General features: G+C 40.3%; 1 protein-coding gene across 1 annotated transcript in view; it reads right to left on the minus strand.

The window, feature by feature from the left end:
* Positions 1-17,679, minus strand: part of DNAH7 (dynein axonemal heavy chain 7) — a 438,794-nt gene that overhangs the window by 105,436 nt on the left and 315,679 nt on the right. The window contains exons 47-50 of the mRNA XM_040357086.1: positions 13,444-13,598; positions 9,243-9,433; positions 7,783-7,916; positions 581-916 (exon numbers count right to left, since the gene is read on the minus strand). Coding sequence (XP_040213020.1) covers positions 581-916; positions 7,783-7,916; positions 9,243-9,433; positions 13,444-13,598 — 816 coding nt within the window. The remainder of the gene's footprint in view (positions 1-580; positions 917-7,782; positions 7,917-9,242; positions 9,434-13,443; positions 13,599-17,679) is intronic.

Below are 17,679 nucleotides of genomic sequence, written 5' to 3' on the forward strand. Positions count from 1 at the left end.
CACTGAGGGGTCTGTGATGGGGAGGTGGAAGGGACTGTACTGAGCAGTGTGTGCTGGGAGGGTCAGTCTGCACTGAGGGGTCTGTGATGGGGAGGTGGAAGGGTCTGTACTGAGCAGTGTGTGCTGGGAGGGTCAGCCTGCACTGAGGGGTCTGTGATGGGGGGGTGGAAGGGTCTGTACTGAGCAGTGTGTGCTGGGAGGGTCAGTCTGCACTGAGGGGTCTGTGATGGGGAGGTGGAAGGGTCTGTACTGAGTAGTCTGTGCGGGGGGAAGGTTGACAATAGTCACTGAGACAAAAACAAAGCATAAGGGCTTATGCTGACTGGCACTCTTTTGAAATGCAAAATGTTCGTTTTGAACACACTCAAATGTGTTTGAATGGCAAATGCAGTGTCTGAGAAGAAAAGGCTGTGTATGACCTTCCTTCAACATTTGACCACACACACACACATATATATCTGCCATTATCAACATCAAATGACATAAGGAGCCTGGTTTCCTGCCTTAACCCTCAATTAACTCAATTAATATAGACTATAGTGTTTAAATACCAAAAATACATGTTTGTAAAATAGCCTACCTTGTCTGCAAATGTTCTGATCTCTCTGAGTTATCTATAGACATTACAAAAAGGTTAATAAACCAAGTAAGAGAATACTGGTACATAGGCTCAATGTTGGCTAGGTCAGCAATGGAAAAAAAGAGAATGGAGGAATGGATAGAAATTGGGCGATAGCCCATTCTTGTTGCATCAATCTTCTTTTCTGTTGCCTCTGCCACAGCTTGCTTCTCAGAAATTTCATTTGCCAAGGCCTTGGAGGAAGACAATATTTTAATGGCAGTTTCATCTTCTAATATGTTTCCTTCTGAAGATGAAAGCACTTCTAGAATCTTATCTTCAATTTCTTTTAACTGCCTGGGAGTATAAGAAAAAGAATGCATAACAAACAAGATTTTAGTGTTGAAAATAGCAGGTTTTAAATATTAACTGTGTGCCATCAACTAAACGATGAATTAAATGACTGATATTTTAATGATTAATTGGTTTCAATTTTTTTTTTATTTAGAACGTATAATATATGGTTCCAGCATTAAACACTTTATTATAATTCATGCACATAATCATTTATGGCAATAATGCAAGTGTTCAGAAATTTTTTAAATTATAATTTACTCATTAAACACATTTCATTCATCTACTTAAATATCACAGGGATGTGAAATTGTTATTCATACACATGAAATAGTTATTAGCTACTGCAAAGTTTTATTTCTCATTAATCAGTATATTTTTATTTTTATAATGAATCCATTTTTTTACACCTCAAAGGCTCCATAATCTGCGTTCTTAATAGGCACTTACTGTATATAAGGGAACAGCGTTAGTCAGAAGCAATACATACACTGTACTTTGAATATTGTGTGATAATGTCTGTGCCTTGACTTTACTTACATTGCAAAAAACAATACTATAACAAAACTATCACATGCCATAAATGAACTTGGCCATGCAATTAAACCTTTTGTAAATTATAAATATTAGTTGTGACTAATACATTTTGAAAATATTATATTGTGATAACATTATCAAATGCATCATAAATCAGTGAACTTACCACAAAACCTGATAAGCCAAAAAAAAAAAAAGGACAAAAGTGAAAGTCTTTGTTACCCCAACATTTCATATTCCTGATATGTGTTTGCTGTACCACGTACATGTGTTAAAAAGTATACCGTTCTCCTTGCATTGCTTCCTTTGTGTGAAACACCCGGTGATCCTTCCATCCCTGTGCTTCCTTATTGCAAACTGACCACACTAGGCATGAGAGTACATCCACCCCAGTGAAGTCAGTTTTCTGGCTGTGCTGGGAGAACAGCCTGCCTGTCCTCTAACGGCCAAGACTTGTGCTGACAAGCTCTTAACTGGGAAGATCAGTGTATTGCTATTTCTTCCTCTTGCTGACACCCCATACACCCCGCAGTTTCCACCCCCAGCTCTTTAAGTGACTTATGCAGCTGACAACAGAGATCATATGATCATTTATTTAAAAAAGGATAACAAATGTATTATATGTTTTATATGTTTTTTTAAAATACACAAATGTTTTTGGCATGCATTTCTTTTTTAAATTTAATTTAATAATTTTTTAATTTAAATGGCACAGCTTTCGCTTCACATATACTTTAATTAGAGGCTTTACAACTGTTTCTCAATATAGAATATAAATATTTTCTTCCTTTAACCTTAAAGTTGACCTGAACTTGAAAAGTGAAGATTTGCCATGTTATAGGGACCATTTAGAAACCTTAACTGTGTAGTATCCTGAAAAAATGACCAGTGCATTTCATGGTCTTTGAGGATGCCTTGGCACTTCTGGGCCTATAGACTCATAGCTAGAGTGGGTACAGAAAATAATTCTATAAGTTGCACTGGATAAATACAGCTGGATAAAATAAAAATGGTGTGTTTGCAGCCCGTGTGTTCAGGCTGCAAAGCAACAAAATTAGATTTTTTTAACCGCTTGCCGACCAGCCGCTGTCATTATATGGCGGCAGGTCGGCATGTTCCCGTGAGCCATCGTAGCTGTACGTCGGCCCTTTAGGCGGGGATATAAGGCGCACACTCCCGCTGCACTGCACATGGCTGGCGGTCACGATAACTGCCCGCCACGCGCAATCGCGGGCATGAGAGCCAGGACAGGGACATGTGTGTGTAAACTCACATATCCCTGTTCTGTGAGGAGAAACAGATTGTGTGTTCCTACTAGCTAGGAACAATGATCTGTCATCTCCTCTAGTCACTCCCATCCCACTACAGTTAGAACACACACGAGGGAACACAGTTAACCCAAAAATGTGTCACAAGTGTCTGATCTGTCTGCCATAATGTCGCAGTCCCGATAAAAATCACAGCTCACCGCCATTACTAGTAAAAAAATAATAATAAAAATGCCATAAATCTTTCCCATAGTTTGTAGACGCTATTACTTTTGCGCAAACCAATCAATATATGCTTATTGTGTTTTTTATTACCAAAAATATGTAGAAGAATACATATCGGCCTAAACTGAGGAAAAAATTATTTTTTTTTTATTTTTTTTAAATGGGCATATTTATTATAAGTCCAAAATATTGTGTTTTTTTTAAAAATTACACTTTTTTATATTTTAAAAAATAAAAACCGCAAGCTCTATTTGTGGGAAAAAAAGGATGTCAGTTTTGTTTGGGTACAGCGTTGCACGACTGCGCAATTGTCAGTTAAAGTGAAGCAATGCCGTAATACAAAAAATGGTCTGGTCATTTAGCAGGCAAATCTTCCGGAGCTGAAGTGGTTAAAGGGGGTTGATTCTTTTCTATACGCACAGTATATGACTGCATTGTGATAGCTAAAGCCCTGATGCCTCTGACTGCTAGTGTTATGGGATTTAAAATAAGATTTTATGATGTCACTACTTTGCTGCTCACTGTTCTTGCTGGAGGCTCTGGCCCGAGGAAGCAAAGCCCTGCCTCTACCAAGATAGCTGATTCATAAAAAGACACAGTGCAGGGCAAGGCATAGTATGTCAGGAATCAAGAAAATATGAGCTGCAGAGAACCTAGAGGCAATACTGGTGATTTTACTGTTTGCCCTCTGCCTGCCTTTTTGGGCATGGCTTCTACAGTTCAGTTTATTTTTAAATACGGTGCCTTGAAAAAGTATTCATACCCCTTGAAATTTTCCATATGTTGTCATATTACAACCAAAAACTTAAATGTATTTTATTGGGATTTTATGTGATAGACCAACACAAAGTGGCACATAATTGTGAAGAGGAAGGAAAATGAATAGTTTTAATTTTTTTTTACAAACAAAAAACTGTGGCGTGCATTTTTATTCAGTCCACTTTACTCTGATAACCCTAACTAAAATCTATCTAACCAATTGCCTTTAGAAGTCACCTAATTAGTAAATAGAGTTTACATGTGTGTAATTTAATGTCAGTATGAATACAGCTTTTCTGTGAAGCGCTCACAGGCTTGTAATGCCTTGTACACAAGGTCGGACATTTTACCGTGCAAAAGTTAAAGCAGTGGAGAATACTGGAAGCACTGGGGTGTTACGATCGGGTGGAAGTACACCATTTGTTTATATGTTGTTACACCAAAGCTGCCTGCACTGAAAAAAGAAAACTAGACACCTTGGGCCAGATTCAGATAGAATTTACGTCTGCGTATCTATTGATACTCCGCGTAAGTTCTAGGAAGCGCCGGCGTATCTTCTTCCTGTATTCAGAAAGCAAGATACGCCAGAATTTTACTAAGATACGGCCGGCGTAAGTCTCTTACACCGTCGTATCTTAGTTGCATATTTACGCTGGCCGCTAGGTGGCGCTTCCAGAGATTTACGCGTTGAATATGCCCGATGCATTTTTTTACGTCATTTGCGTAAGGCTTTTTCCGGCGTATAGTTACCCCTGCTCTATGAGGCGTACGCGATGTTAAGTATGGACGTTGGGCCAGCATCGAATTTTTTACGTTTTACATCGTTTGCGTAAGTCGTTTGTGAATAGGGTTTTGCGTAAGTTACGTTCACGTCGAAAGCATTACCTATTTGCGGCGTAATTTGGAGCATGCGCACTGGCTTACTTTCACGGACGGCGCATGCGCCGTTCGTTAAAAACTTCAAAGACGTGGGGCCACGATTAGTTAGCATACAACACGCCCCCTACCAACCAGCCGTAACTTCGGGCGTAAATTGTTTCTGAATACGGGACTTGCCTGTCAAAGTTACAGCGGCGTAGCTTATAGGAGATATGCTACACCCGCCTAAAGGTATCTGAATCTGGCCCCTTATTTTTATCATTTGATATGGACTATTATGCACTTTTTAGCACACAGGCACTTTACTTTTATTGAACTAGTCTAATGCGCTGAGTGTCAATTGATTTAATTTGATGATTTGATGTCCCAGGGGACATGTATCAATGCAAAAAAAAGTTTAAAAAAATTCAGTTTTTTCGGGAGCAGTGAATTTAATAATGCTTAAAGTGAAACAATAAAAGTGAAATATTCCTTTAAATTTCATACCTAGAGGGGGGGTGTAAAGCATGCCTATAAAATAGTGCATGTTTCCCGTGCTTAGAACTGTCTCTGCACAAAGTGTCATTTCTGAAGGAAAAAAAGTCATTTAAAAATCACATTCGGCTATAATGAATTGTCGGCTCCCGGCAATTCAGAGAGAATTCATTCATAAAAAAAAAAGCGTGGGGGTCCCCCCAAATTCAATTACCAGGCCCTTCAGGTCTAGTATGGATATTAAGGGGAACCCCGCCGTCAATTTAAAAAAAAAATGACGTGCGGTTCCCCCCAAATATCAATTCCAGACCCTTCAGGTCTGGTGTGGATTTTAAGGGGAACTCCACCCCAAATAAAAAAAAATGGAGTGGAGTTCCCCCAAAAATCCACACCAGACCCCTTATCCGAGCACGTAACCTGGCCGGCCGCAGAAAAGAGAGGGGACAAGAGAGCGTCCCCCCCTCCTGAACCGTACCAGGCCACATGCCCTCAACATGGGGAGGATGTCCCCATGTTGATGGGGACAAGGGCCCCATCCCCACAACCCTGGCCGGTGATTGTGGGGGTCTGCGGGCGGGGGGCTTATCAGAATCTGGAAGACCCCTTTAACAAAGGAGACCTCCAGATCCTGCCCCCCCATGTGAATTGGTAATGGGGTACATTGTACCTCTACCAATTCACAAAGGAAGTTTAAATAATAGTAAAAACACACACACACACACCGTGGGAAAAGTCCTTTATTAAAAAAATAATAATAATCCAGCGGTGGTATTCCACTCTCGATCCTCGCTCCAACTTTGACGGTATCCAGCGACGGGTGAGCTCCTCTCCACCGGGGTCCAGCGATGAGAAGATCAATCAGGTCCGGGTTTCAGAGCGCACACATCGCTGACCGCCTGTCTCCACCGGAGACAGCCCGGTGAATGACGCGGCTTGAGCTAGTGACAGCTCTTATATAGTAGGTGAGGCGGGGCCACCCGTCATGTGACCCCACCCCTCTCTGAGGCAAGGGAAAGCCTGGGCTTCCCCAGTGACGTAGTCAGAGGGTGCGTCAGAGGGGGATGGGTCACGTGACTTTAATGGGGTTCTAAAGTTCACACAAACTTTTGGTTTGTTTGCAGGTTCTGGTGCGAACCGAACGGGGGGCTGTTCGGCTCATCCCTAGTGGTCTCGCAGACGTGCTAGGGGCCAGAACAAAGAGTTCAGTCTACACACAAAAATAAGTTGCAAAACATTATTACTGAGATATTATGTTAACCACTTGCGGACCGCCTCATTGCAAAAATACTGCAGCAGGGCAGCCGCTTTGCTCCGGATCGGGGGGGGGGGAGTGTGTGTGCAGCCACCACTCTATTTGTGTTGTGATTCGATACAGCACAAGTCAGTCAGCAGGTCCTGACCAATGATTTATGGCTGGGACCTGCTGATTGGCATAGCTAATCACAGTACAGAGCCCTGTGTTTACTAACAACAAAGGGCTCTGTCCACTCCAATTAGTAAAAGCAGCACATATTACACACTGTTAGACACACAGTTAACCCCTTGATTACACCTAGATGTTAACCCCTTCCCAGCCAGTGTCATTTGGACAGTGTACAGTATTAGATTATTGTATTAGTGCCACTGATCATTGTATTAGTGTCATTGTATTAGTGTCACTCACCATGGCTTTCTTCTCACAACTCTTCCATAAAGACCAGATTTGTGGAGTGCACGACTAATAGTTGTCCTGTGGACAAATTCTCCCATCAGAGCTGTGGATCTCTGCTTCCCTGAAAAATGCTCTCCTTGCCCGGCCTGTCAGTTTAGGTGGATGGCTATGTCTTGGTAGGTTTGCAATTGTGCCATACTCTTTTCATTTTCAGATGATGGATTGAACAGAGCTCTGTGAGATGTTCAAAGCTTAGGATATTTGTTTCTAACCTAACCCTGCTTTAAACTTCTCCACAACTTTATCCCTGACTTGTCTGGTGTGTTCCTTGGCCTTCATGAAGCTGTTTGTTCACTAAGGTTCTCTAACAAACCTCTGAGGGCTTCACAGAACATCTGTACTTATACTGAGCTTAAATTACACACAGGTGGACTCTATTTACTAATTTGGTTCCACTAAATTTTAGTTAAGGGTATCAGAGTAAAGGGGGCTGAATACAAATGAATGCCACACTTTTTAGATGTTTATTTGTAAAAAATAAATTGAAAACCATTCATCATTTTCCTTCCACTTCACAATTATGTGCAAATGTGTGTTGGTCTATCACATAAAATCCCCATAAAAATACATTTACGTATTTTGGTTGTAACATGAGAAAATGTAGAAAATTTCAAGGGTTACAAATACTTTTTCAAAGCACTGTATTTGTATGAAAAGAAAATGATATACATTTCATTTGGGTACAGTGTTGCATGACCATGCAATTGCCAGTTAAAGTAGCACATTTTCAAATAGTGGCTAAGATACTATTTTTTTATGGGAGGGTTAAGATACACTTAAGTAGTTTGGTCTTTTACATTTAAATTACACTTTACATTGTTTGGGTATTTAGGAGCAATATTTTATCAAATAAATAAAACTTTTAAAAGGAACTTTCAGCATCTGATTGCCTTCTAAAAGTCATCTTTCAATTATAATGTCAGAGAATTAGACTGCTTGCAATGTAAAGACCTGCACTTTTCCTCTAGAATGCTGTTTCTGTAGAATGACAATTAAATGTCCAATGCAAAAGTTACCTTTTATTTTCTGCACCTTGAAGAATAAGTGCTTGCTTCTCTTCCTCAAGATCTGGTCTTTCTCGAGCTACAACAATACCCAACAGCTGATCCTGCATCCCTTCAGGAGTGATCATAAAATTCAGCAAGGTGACCTGCATGATGCAGAAGATATTGACACAAATATTCCAAACTAAATGAAGCAACCAAATGAAACTTTCGACTTTGAGAGAAGGAAGCATGCTTGACATTTCAATAGTGTTATTTCAAGTTTGATCAAAAAGAGCACAGCATTTAAATGTGAACTTTAAAGCATGATACCCATCAGGCAAACATACAGGAAAATAGGAAGCAATGTAATAAACCATCAACACAAATCACATCTTAATACAGCTTTGTAGTCTACAAAGAATTGCTCTGGGGTTATCTTCCGCCTTGGAGGTTGACAAACATAGCATCTAATTTATTGAAAATATCATCATAAAAACATTGCAAACAAAAAGCAAACTCAATTATTTAAGTAAATTATTCCACACAAGAGATAATACTAATTACATACTTTTCCACATGGAATCAACAACCCATAATACATTTTAAAGGAAACCTGTCATGAAATGAACAAGTCAGTTGCCTTTGCTGACCTCTCCTATTGAAAATGCTAGTTGCCTTGGAGTCATGCTGACCCTTTTGTCAATACTTTGAGACACTGACTTAGAAATATGCTGATAAAGATCCCTTATCTGCATACATGTTCTGGGCCAATGACTCAAAAAGCATTGAAGCCAGCAAATCAGCATATGAGCCAAGGTACTAACATTTTCAAAAGGAGATCAGCATTGGCCACCCTATGATTGGCATCCCTATGTATATCTCATGGCAGATTTATTTTAAAGAGTGACTCCACTTATTTAAAAAAAAAAACATTCCCATCTGGGGGATCAATGCACATTGCGAGGATTTTGACAAATGTTGTTGCAGATTCTGACTTTTTCTTATTCTGAATAAATAGATGTTTGTCTGTGTCCATGTGCAAAGTTAATATGAATGGGAGTGACTGTATAATTATCAATCAGCTGCTACACTTGCAGATTTCTATGAGGAAAGTGGCACGGACTGCATCACTTTAGAGGTGATTTCCCTTTGGGAGTATCTCGGCAACAATGCCATTTTTGTTACAGGGGATACCCAAAATCTGACTCGTATCTTAGTTCTGAGCCAATCACACAAGCAGGGAATTAGATTTTTGGGGGGCCTTTTATACACCGCTTCTGTATAGAACACCATATGGCATTGCATTTTACACAAAATTACAGTGCTGAAGTTTAAAAGGGAAAAGACATTTTACTAACATTCAATTACAATATGACAATTTTTGGGTGTTTCTAAAAAAAAAAAAAAAAATCCTAAGAAAGGGATGTAACCTTTTATTATATTTGAAAAATGAAATACATCTACTATCTATAAATGAGCTATGAACTAACCTTGACAGAAGTTTCAGGCAAATAATGTGGATTCCTCAGTTTAGTTGTAATGTAGAAACGGAAGTCAGGAGCATATTCTATAGTGGAATCACCAAGCCGAATGCACACACTGCCTCCTTGTTTAAATGTTTGTTTCAGTAGAAGTGGCTCAAGAATAGGGTCCAATTCTTCTCCAACATTTTCTAGTAGAACTATAAAAATAATAAGAGTTAAACAACAACACAGACACCAAAGACCTGTACTTCAATATGCTTTGCAGTATGCTAGCAGGCTTCAGTAGGCTTTAGAGAAGCTTCAAGAAGTGCTAAAGAATATGAATATGCGTTAAAAACAGGGGTTTTGTCCGCACGCATTTGAATTCATCCATCAGAAAGCATGTGCCTCCACTGTGGGGACACTCATAGTTTAGTGTTAGGACCACAGACTCCAGGGTGCCGTGATGTGGCTCTGTGGCTCACGGATGCGTTTGCAAATGCGTGCAGACAAAACCCCTGTTTTTAACGCATACTGTTAGACAGGTTATTTGGTTGTCTGCAAACTGGTCGGTAAGTAGGCTTGGTTTTTCCTTGGCATTCCCCAGGCCTTTGTTGATATCTGTTTCAGCCTTCCAATGCTGCTTACTGCTATGGCCAGCTATAGATGAGGGCGGTGGACAAGTCTGTTTCACCTGTGGTGTTTGTATTGGTCTAGCAGCGCACTAGCACCTTTGCAGCCACTGTGCTACATGCTGGGTGTTTGGTGTGCTCCTGTACCTTTAAGAAGGGATGGGCTGCCCTTCAGTCCACCTGTCCTCATCTATCCATCAGAATGCATGTGCCTCCACTGTGGGGACACTCATAGTTTAGTGTTAGGACCACAGACTCTAGGGTGCTGTGACGTGGCTCTGTGGCTCACACATGCGTTTGTAAATGCGGGCTGACAAAACCCCTGTTTTTAACGCATACTGTTAGACAGGTTAGTTGGTTGTCTGCGAGCTGGTCGGTAAGAAGGCTTGATTTTTCCTGGGCATTCCCCAGGCCTTTGTTGATATCTGTTTCAGGCTTCCAATGCTGCTTACTGCGATGGCCAGCTATAGATGAGGGCGGAGGACAAGTCTGTTTCACCTAAATAATATGAAGCCTGTTAGCAGCTTATTTAAAGAGACAGTAACTAATATCATTAAAATATGTGTTTACCCCCTCCAAACTGAAGCTGAAGGGTGCTTTAAAGGCTACTACAAAACTTTTTGGAGTGGCTAGGAGGAATGGAAAGGGGGTTTAGGTTTTCCTAAAGATGGGCTTCAATATATTGATCAATTTTATGAAGTTTGGGATTAAATGTACTTGCTTTGTTTGAGTAGATGATACAAAGCTTTTATTGTAATCAAATATTGACAGTATCTCCCATCTACAAGTTGTTTTAGAGACACTCCTTTGTTTCTATGTTTGGTAACTACACTTTACATTAGGTTCAATGTAGAGTTATGAATTTATGAGCTAAAATCACACATGCAACATATAATGAAGGGTGAAGGAAATTGTTAAGCCCTATAATAGAGAAAAAACTGAATGTCTGGGGATCATATACTTAATATCAACATGCAAGGTCACTCTGCAGAATAAAAAGCTAGCAAGATAAGCTCTTTTCAAAAATAAACATTGCCTCATGAAAGTAAGACATATATTTGCCCCTACATAAAGCATTCTTAAATACACAGGCCGCGATTCAGATACATTGTCGTATCTTTGAGCGGGCGTAGCGCATCTCATATGCGCTACGCCGACGTAACCTAGAGAGACAAGTACTGTATTCACAAAGCACTTGCTCCCTAAGTTAAGGCGTCGTAACGTAAATGGGCCAGCGTAAGCCTGCGTAATTCAAAGTAGCAAGGCAGTGGGCGTGTTGTATTATAATGAAGCGTGACCCCATGTAAATGCATGGCCGATCGAACGGCGCATGCTCTGAATCACGTCGCAAATACTCCCTAAGATACGTCGGCTCAATGCTTTGTCGACGTGAACGTAACCTACGCCCAGCCCCATTCATGTACGACTTACGCAAACGGCGTAAAATATGATGCTGTTCCGACGTTTCCGACGTCCATACCTTAACATGACTTACCCTTGCTTTATGAGGGGTAAAGTTACACCGGACGTACGCCTTACGTAAACGGCGTAGCTAATTTCGACGGGCGCAAGTACATTTGTGAATCAGTGTATCTAGGTCATTTGCATATTCGACGCGTAAATCTACGGAAGCGCCCCTAGCGGCCAGCGTAAATATGCACCCAAGATACGACGGCGTAAGGAGACTTACGTCGGTCGTATCTTGCAAAATTCAGGGGTATCTCAGTTCCTGAATAAGTGCATAGATACGACGGCGCGCATTTGGACTTACGACGGCGTATCTGGAGATACGCCTTAGTAAGTCCTTTCTGAATCCGGGCCATAGACATTTTGGCCACCAGTTCACAAAAACGAAAATTGTAAAGAGCACAGAAATATCCAACTAAATTTTCTGGAGTGCCCCTATGTCAGCACAAATAGGTGTAGCTCTACCTACGTAACCCTAAGGGAAGTCCAAAACACCCCAAGAAGATCTTGGTAAACGGGTTAGGTTTTCCATAAGGCAACAGGTGAACACATGGACATCAACAGAAGTAAACAAAGAAAATAAGCATTGAGCTATGAGCATAGTATAATACAACAAGAACATGGTTAACACTGGGAGGTAGAGGACTGCCCTTTAGTCAGAATAGTCGCTCTATTTTTGTTTATAGCGCAAAAAATAAAAACCGCAGAGGTGATCAAATACCACCAAAAGAAAGCTCTATTTGTGGGGAAAAAAGGACGTCAATTTTGTTTGGGAGCCACGTCGCACGACCGCGCAATTGTCTGTTAAAGCGACGCAGTGCCGAATCGCAGAACCTGGCCTGGGCCTTTAGCTGCATTTTGGTCCGGGGCTTAAGTGGTTAATGTCTAAACCGCTGGCAACAAAAGTGAGTACACCCCCGAGTGAAAATGTCCAATTTTTATTAGCAGATAACCAGGGGCGAGGAAGAAGAAGACGGCGGTGGGAGATAAGGCATCTGGGAAGACAGCAGGAGGAGGAAAAGACAGCGGCGGGAGAGAAGGCATTGGGAGAGACAAATGGAGGCGGCGGCAGGAAGAGACGTCGGCTGGAGAGGACAGCACCGGGCGAATACAGTGCTATTAATAAAGGAATTGGTGTTGAGGGCATACGGCCTTGGATTGTTTCCGGTGGGGGGGGGGGGCGCTCGCTCGTCCCATCCCTTTCCTAACCTGCTGGGCTGCATGCTCGGATAAGGGTCTGGTATGGATTTTTGGGGGGGGGGTCCACTCCAAATCCATTTCGGGTCTGGCATGGAGCTGGGGAGGGGCCAATGTTTTTAGCAACCACCTATATATATATATATATATATACAGTATATATATATATATATATATATATATATATATATATATATATACACAGTATATATATATATATATATATATATATATATATATATATATATATAGTGTTTGAAGTTCTGTTTAGTCACTTTTTTTGTAAAAAACGGATGTCAGCGGATATGAAAATGGATGTATAAAAATCTTAATCCGTATCAGTTTTTGATCATTTTTTTTTCAAAAAAAAGTGATTGAACTGAACAACTAAAAAAAACAGAACGTCCGTGTGAAACCAGCCTAAGGTTCATGAGCATGTGAAACAAAATGTGAAATAGTCTTCCTTAGAAACTGCTTCTAGTAGATAGTTTTGTTCTGAAAGCAAGATTGGACCCTTTGGAATCAACTATAATTTGTAAGGAAAGCTTTTTTTTCCTTTGTCAATTTGGATGGACATATGTCTGTCTATCTATCCATCTATCTATCTTTCTACACACAGGTCATGTTTTGCATTGTGTAAGCTATAGCATTTTAAGCAAACAGCTGCATCAAGGGAAATCATTTAATGAATACATAAATAGGCAGTTCTTCGCAGAACAATTAAAAGGAACTAATTAAGGGAACTTTCCACAAATGAAATTTTGAACATGCAGATTTCACCACCTGCCGTTCTCACAGCAATTACAGTTTTAATGTGATTAATGAGCAGTGCAAAATGAATAGGAAAAAAGTACAGCTCACTTTTAGAGTAACTGTAGTTTTAACAAATTTAACAATTTAATGTCCATGTCAGGGCTTACAAATATACTCACCCGGTGTACCAAACTGAATGCAGTTTTCCAGTGTTCTGACAAAGTCAGGGTCACTAAGCTTAATGATATGTAAACTGTTGGCTTTTTCCATATTCTTCACCCATTTATTTGCTTGACCCTGTGGATCAATCATCAAAGGCCATCGCCTGGCGTTCCTGTAATGCATTCATAGAAATACTTAGCACTAATTATTTATACATTACATGATAGGCATTCATTCTTCAGTGTGGCTTATTGAATGTAATCACTTTCTTATCTCATCAAAGAAAGAATGAATAATTCAAATGAATATAACACTGATAAGCAAACTCTTGCCTTTGTATTAAAGATAAGGTGAATGTTATCAAGTCACTATTTCAAATGAACTTTATAAAAAGTGAAAATTAAATTGTAATTGCTTTTGTTTGAAAGGAAATTGTTTGTAAACTACACTAGAAACTAAGTAAATGTAACTAATGAAACATAATAACTCCAACCAGGGTCTGCATTAATGATAAAACGGTAGACTAATTAGCCACAAATTTGCAGAGGAACCCTTGGTTTGTAAATAAATATTTTGCTTTATAAATAAAAAAAGTATAAAAATCGGCACAATGAGGTTGATTTACTAAAGCTGGGGGGTGCAAAATCTGATGCAGCTGGGCATGGTAGCCAATATGCTTCTAACTTCAGCTTCAAAAGATAAGTTCACCTTTTGGAACATGTTTCACCCGTATTTAGGTAAAATGTAAAATGTTCCAGCAGCTGCAGCCATTCCCCCTCTCCCCCCCTTCCCCAGTGACAGTGGGCGGGCGGGCATGTTACCATGCGCCCGCTGTTAGTATTGTGGGGCTCTGCCCACCAGCCACGTCATTCATTTACAGTCCTCTGTAATAGGGAAACTACAAGTCTCAACAGCCTTTGCAGCTGTCAGCTTGTAGTTCTCAATGAACTACCATGGCACTGTTGAGCACAAAAAAACTGTGCAATTGTTCTAAAATAAACATGAAAAACAGCCACAAACTCTACGGTGAGATATAGCACAGTCCCAGGTCAGAAATTGATTAACAGAGTTAAATTAATAATGAATCAGATACCAATAGTAGAGATAAAGTCCCAATGTGGTAAAAAAAAAAAAGATTCTGTGATAGCATCCGCACCACCCGCCATCTTTAGTTAGTATCTTAAGTGATCCTGTGACAATCACTTCCACCATAGGCAAAATGTTTGCTTATCGCATAGCACGGATCTTCTATTATGGATGTTCCAGGAACCTCTTAGGGCATGTAGAATCATAATCCATCTGCCAATATCATAGATGGTCCCCAAAATACAAAACGCTCGCCATTGTATAAAAATCCTTAAAATCTTTATTAGAGGCATAAAATATTGCACTTACATCATATAGAACATGTAATCACATTAGGAACAAAACAAGCTGGCAAATCACAGCTACCCCTACTTCTGGGTTTTAAGAATCGTGGTGACGTGTGAATGTTGCTCCGCCCCACACATTTCGTCAAAAGATGACGTTGGCCTGGGGCACTGGCAGTGCGCTACGTCACCACAATATAGTAACATTTTTGGGATTATGTGAGGATCATATTACCATGCCCATTTTCCAGCTACACCTGCAGTGTAAATTTCAGCAACTAGAGGTCACTCTGGTTGGATGTAGTGGTAATTTGGGGACATTTTTGGTGTAATTTAATTTTTAGCCACTAGATGTTGTCCAGGATGGATTCAGTGATAGGCGAAATACACAATTTCCTGTTGCTCAGTATTGTTTATATGGCTTAGGCAGTTTGTTGATTAAGTTGAGGACGTTATCTTGGTGTTTGCTTGTCCATTTTATCCCTTGTGTCAGCTTTTAGGGGGCAGTTATCTTTTTATTTGCCATTATTTGTACAGTACTTTTATTTTTTCATTTATTTCCTAGAGTATTTCATTGCAGTATTCCATGCTGCAGTACATTGTCTATTTTCTATACGCGGGATGTCTTTTTCCAGGTTTGCTATCCATGCGTGATTGGCCACCCGAGGTGTGGTTAAGCTATACTGTATATAATGCAGTGATTCAGCGTGCAGCCTGTGCCCTTGCTGACGTCACTATTGGTTCCTGGGTTGTCCAAAGGCCCTGGTTGGGTTTAGAGCCACAAGTGCTACTGACCTTCCATGATAGAAGGTCCGTGCTATCTGGCAAGCAAGCATTTTGCCTATGGTGGAGGTGATTGTCATGGGATCACTTAACTAAAGGTGTCGGATGGGGCGGATGCTAACACAGAATCTTTTTTTTACCACATTGGGACTTTATAGATACATTGACAGGTCTACAGAAGTTGTGCATGGTATCAACGATCTGCTGATCACTGATGCAATGCTTTACAGGCTCCAAAAACCAAAAATAATAAATGCTAATTTTTTACCTGCATAAATAATGTGCATTTATTATCTTTGGTTAAATGGTGAACTTATCCTTTAAGCTTTGATAATCACCACCTATTACTGTCACAAGGGATGTTTACTTGTGACAGCAATAAAAGTGATCATAATTTTTTTTAAAGTGAAAATTTAAAATATAAAATATAAAATATAAAAATATATTTACAATGTTTGGGAGTTTTAAGTATTTTTCTAACTTTAGCTTGCAAGCAACAAATGTCAGAAATAGGCTTAAGCCCTGTACACACGGGCAAGAATCTCGTCAGGAAAAAAACGTTTTTCCTGACAAGATTCTTGGCAAGAATCTCTTGCCGCCCGAGTGTACAGACTCTCGTTTCAAAAGAACTGCGGTTCTCTTGAAAGGAAAGAACGCAGTGACGTCATCGCATATGACGAGCATGCGCTCGTCACATTCTATGCCGTTGCCGCCATCTTGCTGCACCCTACCTATGCCTAGGAAGCTACCGCGCATGCGTCAAAGTCATTTCGAGTATGCGCGGGTTTCCACGGCGACCACATAAGTATAAGTATACACACTCTCAGGCCTCGTACACATGACCGAGTTTCTCAGCAAAAACCAGCAGGGAGATATTTTTTTGCCGAGGAAACCGGACGTGTGTACATTTTCGTAGAGGAAACTGTCGAGAAACTCGACAAGCCAAAAAGAGAGCATGTTCTCTATTTCCTTGACGGGAATGGAGAAAATTGGCTTGTCGAGTTCCTCGACAGCCTAACAAGGAACTCGATGAGGAAAACTATGTGTTTCGCCCGTCGAGTTTCTCGGTCGTGTGTACGAGGCTTCAGGTTTCTCGGCAAGAAAACTGCAGAGAATCTCAAGACGAGAAAATATTTTTCTCGTCTAGATTCTGGGCAGTTTTCTTGTTGAGAAACCTGAAAGCCTTGTACACACGCTCGGTTTACTCGGCAAGAAAGCTCTGCCAGCTTTCTTGCCGAGAAAACCGAGTGTGTGTACGAGGCTTCAGACATGAAGGGGGTAATCCACATTTTCTGAAATGTATAACCTAGTAAGCTGAGTAAGCTATTGAAAACATATTTTTATTTGGAAGCTTACTGAATAAAGACAAGCTGCCAAACTTTACAGGAACCAATTCAGAAGATTATGAGCTTGATTTAGAGATCAAGCTCAGCGACAAGAATAACAATGGCAGAAGAAGTGTTGGTTAGTGAAAATGCTATAAACTTGTTCAGCTGTAATGTGTTGCTTCTTAAAATAGAAAAGAGCAGTGTTGCTTTTTGGATCTATCAGCTCTGTCCAAAACCCTTGGCATTCAAATAGCACCTTTTCACAAGCAAGCAAAATTTGAAGTGCAATTTTTACCGTACAATCATGCAAGCAAACACTGACACATTCCATCATGTAAAAAAAATAAAAAAAATAATAATAACTAAACAAGCTCCTGACAGTTGTAGAATAAAAAAAAATAACTTGCTTATCGTTTAAATGCATGACACCCGCAGAGTTTTTAGAGCTGCTGTGTGAAAAATATATTTAACTGTTTTTACTATCTGCTGTTTGCTTCATATTTGGAATGGAATTCTAGCCCAGTGTTTCTCAACTCCAGTCCTCGGGGCGCACCAACAGGTCATGTTTTCAGGATTTCCCTCAGATCAAACTGCTGTGGTAATTACTAAGGCAGTGAAACTGATCAAATCACCTGTGCACAATAATGGAAAGCCTGAAAACAAGACCTGTTGGTGCGCCCCGAGGACTGGAGTTGAGAAACACTGTTCTAGCCAATGCTTTCTTCTACTTTTGGGTTCCCTGTGTAAGGGGTTAAAAAGATTTCTTCCTATT

This window comes from Rana temporaria, chromosome 6, assembly GCF_905171775.1.
Source record: "Rana temporaria chromosome 6, aRanTem1.1, whole genome shotgun sequence".
NCBI lineage: Eukaryota > Metazoa > Chordata > Amphibia > Anura > Ranidae > Rana > Rana temporaria.